This window comes from Babylonia areolata, chromosome 25 (assembly GCF_041734735.1).
Source record: "Babylonia areolata isolate BAREFJ2019XMU chromosome 25, ASM4173473v1, whole genome shotgun sequence".
NCBI classification, from domain to species: domain Eukaryota; kingdom Metazoa; phylum Mollusca; class Gastropoda; order Neogastropoda; family Buccinidae; genus Babylonia; species Babylonia areolata.
Window position 1 is genome coordinate 19565920 of NC_134900.1, and position 7706 is coordinate 19573625.

The window sequence follows — 7706 nt, forward strand, 5'->3', positions numbered from 1 at the left end:
GATGTAGACAGCCGACAGACAGAGAGATGTAGACAGCCGACAGACAGAGCGATGAAGACAGCCGACAGAGATGTAGACAGCCGACAGACAGAGAGATGTAGACAGCCGACAGACAGAGAGATGTAGACAGCCGACAGACAGAGATGTAGACAGCCGACAGACAGAGATGTAGACAGCCGACAGACAGAGAGATGTAGACAGCCGACAGACAGAGATGTAGACAGCCGACAGAGAAATGTAGACAGCCGACAGACAGAGAGATGTAGACAGCCGACAGACAGAGCGATGTAGACAGCCGACAGACAGAGCGATGTAGACAGCCGACAGAGACAGCGACAATGTAGACAGCCGACAGACAGAGCGATGAAGACAGCCGACAGAGATATGTAGACAGCCGACAGACAGAGAGATGTAGACAGCCGACAGACAGAGATGTAGACAGCCGACAGACAGAGCGATGTAGACAGCCGACAGACAGAGATGTAGACAGCCGACAGACAGAGATGTAGACAGCCGACAGAGATGTAGACAGCCGACAGACAGAGCGATGTAGACAGCCGACAGACAGAGATGTAGACAGCCGACAGACAGAGAGATGTAGACAGCCGACAGACAGAGCGATGTAGACAGCCGACAGAGATATGTAGACAGCCGACAGACAGAGCGATGAAGACAGCCGACAGAGATGTAGACAGCCGACAAATGTAGACAGCCGACAGACAGAGCGATGAAGACAGCCGACAGAGATGTAGACAGCCGACAAATGTAGACAGCTGACAGACAGAGATGTAGACAGCCGACAGACAGAGCGATGAAGACAGCCGACAGACAGAGATGTAGACAGCCGACAGACAGAGATGTAGACAGCCGACAGACAGAGATGTAGACAGCCGACAGAGATGTAGACAGCCGACAGACAGACAGAGATATGTAGACAGCCGACAGATAGGCAGGCAGGTAATTCAACTGATTCAATGAACTACAAACAGAATGTTTGCTTCCACAATTGTTTTATTTCATCATAGGTTATAAAAACACTATACACTGTGAAGAGATAGCAAGAAGATTCTGGAGCTTTGCCGTACCAGCAATATGGTGTTTTACAGTGCCATTATGTGACACACATCCCATTCAACTTATTTCTATAAAAGATATACGCGCGTGTGAGTGTGTGTGTGTGTGTGTGTGTGTGTGTGTGTGTGTGTGTGTGTGTGTGTGACACGGGAAACGAATGATGAGCGCCCTAAGGCAGCTCTCAGTCGGCTCCAGCCTATTGTGCACATGACTTTGTTCGGAAAAGCTGTGACCGAGGATGAGCGCTGTATAAGTATCTATATCAATGAGTCAAACACTTTTCTGAAATAGGATGAGGCAAGGATCGAGGTTCAATGCACAGAGTCTGTTACTTCTCGCTATGGTTCGTGATTTACCTACAGTAATTATCAGCAACCCCTGATGCCAGTTTCAGTCTCATCTGTAAAGATCAACGCTTCTCTACAACTGCTGCCTGAAAAAAAAAATATATATATATATAGACACAGAGGAGAGAGAGGGGGAGAGAGGGGGGGGGAACCAGAAACCTGACCACCCTATAAACCCAACTCGCAGGTCAGACCTGTAGAGACAGGAGTGGTATTTGTTGAAATCCCCAAACAGACTGACAGTATGAACAAATGTCAAGCGCCAACAGTCACGCTCACACAGAGCCAACATCATCAACAGCAAAATTCAAACGGGGACGGACATAGAAGAGGAGGGGAGAATCAAAGTGACGAAAATGCCGATGACTTCTTTGATCTTCTTCGTTACTCTCCTCACTTTACATAAGCAGGAAAGCTAATAATTTCCTTCTTTAAAGCCAAATTAAACGAAAAGCATTGAATGGCTATAACTGTCTTATCCATGCTCAAAAACAGGACGAAAAATATGTGGTTTGATCGTTCAGCATCAATTAATAGCTATTAGGATTAGCCGATAATACTATGGACGGATATGTTTCAACGCAGAGAAAAGAAAAAAGAGGGGGAAAATCCCCTATCACTTCTTGAAGGCGCTGAACAGGATCCCGCAGGCCTCGCAGCAAGGATCCAGGCAGCAGTGCACGCACATTCCGTACAGCTTCTGGATGCATCCGCAGTTGAGCTCCATCACCTTGAAGCAAGGCGTGATGTACCAGATGTGGGCGAAAGCAATGCAGGCAAAATCACAGCCCCACTCCATGGCCAGACAGATGCCGCAGAAGAGAGTGTGGATCATGTAGCAGATGTCCTTGCAGCAGTTGAAGCACTTGTAGGAGTTGGTCCACACGCAGTCCATGGACCGCACTCCTTCAGGCTCCGCCAACACATCCTCGAAAGCGACCTGGAGAATGCACATGGAATCGCTTGAAGTGAAGCTGTATGTAATATCTAATCTACTGTTGTGGTTTAGCAAGAATGAAAACAGGTATGAAGAACAATACGCAACCATATGGAGCAAGGAGCATTTTTAACAGCCAGCTACGATGTCTTTGTAAAACTTTTAAATTAAAAAGAAGTGTAGTACTCTACTCCCCAAATGAAACCTATTTCAGCTCTCCTTCTAGTAAGTGAACATAGTACTGTTTTCTAAAGTTATTTCAATCTCGCTTACAATGTTTTTCTTGCATCTTAAAAAGAAAAAAAAATGTATTTGAAGAACATTGGGCAAGCATATGGAGTGATGGTACATCCAATAGCCAGCAACGATGACTGTTCGCTAAATGAAAACGTTATTTACTTTATTCATTGGTTAACCCTTAGGGTCCTTAATACGTAGTTTGTGTATTCTTTGAAAAAAGACAAGGAAGTAAATATTTACTCTCTTCTTCAGGCTAAAAGGACAGTAAAATCCACCTTAACATTATTAACTTCAACACTGTATGATTTTATTGCACAATCTTCCAACATGGGAAACCTGATCTTTTTCTTTCCAAGACAAGAACTGGCGGAGGAAAATCAACATGCAGCATTTATAAACCATCCTTTTTTAACGTCATGTTAACGTGGTCCTCACATAATTATAATCACAAGGAAAAGACGATAAGAACATGACAAATACCTTCAAATGGTCATTAATGTTGTTGGGATCACGGTTGATGAGATCAAGCCCAGACATGTTGACTCAACAGCCGGTGAAGATTGAAGCACAGGGAATGTGGTTCCAGGAGAGCCGACGAAACAAAGCTCCAAGTCGATCAGTTCACAGACAAGCAGTGGACTGATGATCATAAACAGCTTCTTTAAATCCTCTCTCTCCCAAGGACAGTTGGTGAAAGTCTTGGTTACGTGTTAAAAGGACTTGTGGCCTCTTCTCACCTCTCTTCGCACAGAGAGAAATGTATGATAAGCGAACTATTTATGTAAGGGTGGTTGGCTCGAACTTGTGAGATAGTCAAAGGACGAGGCGGGGTGTGTGCGTGGAGGGGGGCCTGGGGTGAGGAAAGGTAGAAGGGAGAATCATGATTGTTTGTCGAGCACTTCAGAGAAAAGCTCGGTGGTGATAAGAAGTTGCGCGCTGAGTCTTGATTGGAATCGTTTATCAACCATTTTGGTATTCTCTGGCATTTCGACAGAAATATAGAACAATAAAAGAAATAAACGAGAAAAATACACAAAATGGAAAAAGTAGATGAAAATGATAACAATAGCTATGATACAGTCACCACCTTCCTCGTTTGTCAAAAAAACAAGAAAAAAAGATTCACAAAGATGCAAAAATGGGTTATACTAAACACGATAAGACAGGAAACTGTTTGTTCAAAATGTTTGCTTTTCTGACATTTCTTTCCACTCGTGCTGAGATAAAAGCTCTGCTCCTGATGTCGGTGTTATGCTTTTCTTCACTTTTCGAACCAGATTGGGGTTGGGTAGAAAACTGACAGGGAGGGATGAGATCGTGAAGTATGGGGAGATAAGGAGACAGGTGAGCTTAAGGGGTGTAAACCTCGTGTCGTTGTAAATCTTAAGGCTGGTCGTTCAGCCTCTTCTTGACCTTATTTCTGCTGACTGTGATAGTCTACTTTACTCATGTCTGTTGGATCAGAACACTCGATAATTTCTTACAGCTGTGTACCAACAAACAACAACCAAATCGATTTACACACGCTTTATGTTATTCATTCTAATTTCTGGTGCTTATAGCTAAGCCGACTACGGCTGACACTTTGTGTTGTTGTTATTATTTGACATACTGGTGAAAAGGAGAGGGTGAGAGGGGTACCCTGAGGGAAGCCCTTGACAGCCATCTAGAATAGATGCCATATATCACAGGTGATAAGCAATACCCCAGTATAGGAACCAATAAACGTGTAAAGTGACTTTCAGATACAAGAAGTCGCGGAATACGAACACATCCATATACGCTTCATCACATCCGCTTGTGGGAAAAGAAGGCAGCTGTCTCACCTTCTGCATAACACCAAAGCGATGGTCAGTGTCACACCTGGGGACCATTCAGAGACTGGCCTAACAACAGACATGGGTGATGGATCTTCGTTGCTGCCCTACATGTCAGAGGCCCAACAGGCAGCACGACGTACGATAAGCTGGTCAGGCTTTGAGATTCTACAGACTGATACGTGTTTATGAGTGTGTCTTTTTGGTAACGTGTGTCTGAACGTAACTTTGTTTTCAAAAACATGCCTTGGTCATGTGTGTCGGAACATCTTTATCAAAGTATACCGTCTGGTGAGGCCTGTACGGGTTTTTACTGTGCTGTGTAACTCCCTGCATAGAATCTATCACAAGATAACGTGAATATTTACTCCCTCACCTTCCACCAAGAAGGGTTCCTGTTTCTCTCTTTTAAATATGACAAAGGCCTGCGACTGAAAGTCATCGGTGCTCAGCGCTTCCCATCAGCAAACACACAGGTAGATAAACGGTACTCAGAAACAAAGCCCTGAAACGTCCTACACTGGCAGCATCACTTTGAGCTTATGTGCCTTTTGAAAGAGTCGTTTACTTTTCAACTGACTGATATGGATACTTATATTGCGCCTGTCCTCTCAGCCAAACACCAAACTGTAAGCGCTTTACAAACACTGAGTCATGTGCATAACGTGCTGCCCACCTGGGTACAGCCGACTGAGAGATGCCTTTGGCGTTTCCTGTCATTCAGTCAGACGTTAGTCACACACACACACACACACACACACTCACACACACACACACATATACTCACACACACACACACACACACACACACACACACGTCAATGGTGATCAAACCCAAGCAATTTAACTCCAAGACACAAGATTTAAGACTACATGTGAGCGGTGCGGTGTAGTGTGTGTGTGTGTGCGGTTGTGCGTGGGTGTGGGTGCGTGCAAGCGTATACTTGGGCGCATACGTGTGTGTATGTGTCGGCGCATGTGTGTGTGTAAGTGTGTGTGTGTGTGTGTGTGTGTGTGTGTGTGTGTGAGCGTGCCTACGTGCGTGCGTGTGTTCTTTCTTTTGTTTAACGTCTGTAAACAATAGCGATTATCCGCTCCAACTCCCCTCTTCCCCTTCCTGATAGATTCAATCATTTCCCCTCTCTCCCTCCCCCAAATCACGTCTTTTTAAATGGCGGGTGTAGGGACATCAAGTAACTAACCAGTTCACATGAAGGACGAAATTACAGCAGACAGCCCATGAGGCTTCTAATTAAATCTGAAGTATTTCAAACGTATTTTGATTATCACATAAAACATTGCCAGTTGCCAATCCGAACAGCTGAAACTGCGAAACTTTCTGATGACTGAGGTAAAATGTTTTCAACCGTATGTGTGTGATATGGTGTGTGTGTGTGTGTGTGTGTGTGTGTGTGTGTGTGTGTTTAAGAGCATGTGTGCTTGTACGTGTATTTAAGTGTATGAGAGACAGATAATGTAAGAAGTGTTCAAACAACCAATCAAGGCAAGAAAATTGAATTGAACCCCATTGTTTTCTTTAACCAAATTCTACCTACTCGTCACCCACACACACGTTCGTTCATTCAGTCTGGCAATCACTCAAGCAGACAAAATATTCAAATCAATTTTTTATTCATATCAAGAAATAACGTTGACCACTGAACGTACATACGTCCATGCAAATCATATGACCGGGTGTACCCAGTCTCCATGCATGCAGCACGTGTCCGACACTCTATCACAGGATCCCAAACCCCCAGGACGGAATAACAAGGACACGCCAATACTGGCTGTAATTATATCACAGAAATAATCCAGTTGATTAACTGACAACGACGATGAGAATGTGTATGTGTGCATGTGAGATTGACTGATTGATTGAGAGAAAAAGAGAGAGAGATCCACGTCGTCATACTGTTCATAGATGACACAGTTTTCAGACGGCATAGGCGAGGAAGGCGGATTTCCATGCGGACCAGCAAACAACCACAGACTGAGTGAAACAGCAGCGTGTCCCGCTCGCCCTGCTGCATGCTTGCTGGTCATCACTTCTTGAAGGCGCTGAACAGGATCCCACAGGCCTCGCAGCAAGGATCCAGGCAGCAGTGCACGCACATTCCGTACAGCTTCTGGATGCATCCGCAGTTGAGCTCCATCACCTTGAAGCAAGGTGTGACGTACCAGATGTGAGTGAAGGCGATCTGAGCGAACTCACAACCCCACTCCATGGCGATGCAGATGCCGCAGAAGAGAGTGCTGATCGTGTAGCACAGGCTCTTGCAGCAGTTGAAGCACTTGTAGGAGTTGGTCCACACGCAGTCGATGGACCGCACTCCTTCGGGCTCGGCCAAGACATCTTCGAAAGCGACCTGCACAAATGGTTGAAATTACTTTAAGCAACGACAATATTTTTCAGGACTCACTGCCTTCGTTTTGGGAAAAGAATTAAGGGAAACTAACAGGATCTGATTTTCTGTTATCACTGTAATAAAATACAGATCATGCCAGACAGTGAAAAAAAGAAAAAAAAACGACGCAGATCTTAGCTTCTGCAGTGCATGTTTTGTGAATATTTCGTTTCAGTTTGGCTTCTTTAAGTACGTAGTTCATCCACGAATCAGGCTAGTATACAGAAGCACGAGTGACTGTTATGTTACTCTGTAAAGACCTTACAAAACTTGCTTCTATCTCCTGGCTAACAGCTGAAATAGTGTTTGTAAACAGACAATCCCTTTGCAAGAAGAGTGAATGCTTCGCACATGCTGCAATGCACGTATTCAAAGAAAATATCCAAGAACAATTACTTAACAGTACATCGGCTTCCAGAAGAGGCAAACAAAAAATCCAATAAATCAGTTTTAAAGAGACAATAATGGTGATAAGAACAACAACAATGATGATGATAATCAAGGAAACATGTCCTTGTGCTTAGGTTCCACAATGAAATAGGTATAATCCTGAAAATCTCATTTAGCATTATTTAGACGATACATTCGACTAAAGGCAGTTTTGTTCAGAGGTATACCAGAAAAAAAGAGAAAAATGATCAATACTGCGTTGAACACTGTATCGTTCAACAATTCCTTTAAAGTACATACACCACAGCCTTCCGCCAGGTGTTCACAACAAGTTGCAGACAAGTACTGTAATTGTTGTATACATTAAAAAAATCGAACAGGTTTCAGGAAGAAGATTCCCAACATGAACACCATAAGAAAACGAAGGAAGCAGAATACCAGGCAAAGCTAGAAGTTGTGAAACCCAAGCGAAGCAAGTCATGAAATATGTGGC

At 44.0% G+C, this 7706-nt stretch overlaps 2 protein-coding genes across 2 annotated transcripts in view; both read right to left on the reverse strand.

Annotated features, from left to right (window-relative positions):
• Positions 1–993: 993 nt before the first annotated feature.
• LOC143299834 (caveolin-3-like) lies at positions 994–3389 on the reverse strand. The gene is made up of 2 exons (XM_076613319.1): positions 3079–3389; positions 994–2361 (listed from the first exon to the last, which is right to left on the reverse strand). Exons 1-2 carry the CDS (start codon positions 3133–3135, stop codon positions 2038–2040), a joined length of 381 nt encoding a protein of 126 aa, XP_076469434.1. The 5' UTR covers positions 3136–3389; the 3' UTR covers positions 994–2037.
• A 2709-nt stretch (positions 3390–6098) lies between these two features.
• Positions 6099–7706, reverse strand: part of LOC143299742 (caveolin-1-like) — a 2933-nt gene continuing 1325 nt past the window's right edge. Inside the window, exon 2 of the mRNA XM_076613125.1 lies at positions 6099–6784. Coding sequence (XP_076469240.1) covers positions 6461–6784 — 324 coding nt within the window. The 3' untranslated portion in view covers positions 6099–6460. The remainder of the gene's footprint in view (positions 6785–7706) is intronic.

Coding starts and splice junctions, on each gene's coding strand:
- LOC143299834 (XM_076613319.1), bottom strand. CDS start 3,135: ATGTCTGGGCTTGATCTCATCAACCGTGATCCCAACAACATTAATGAC. Junction 2,362..3,078: donor ACATTAATGACCATTTGAAG/GTATTTGTCATG, acceptor TGCATTCTCCAG/GTCGCTTTCGAGGATGTGTT.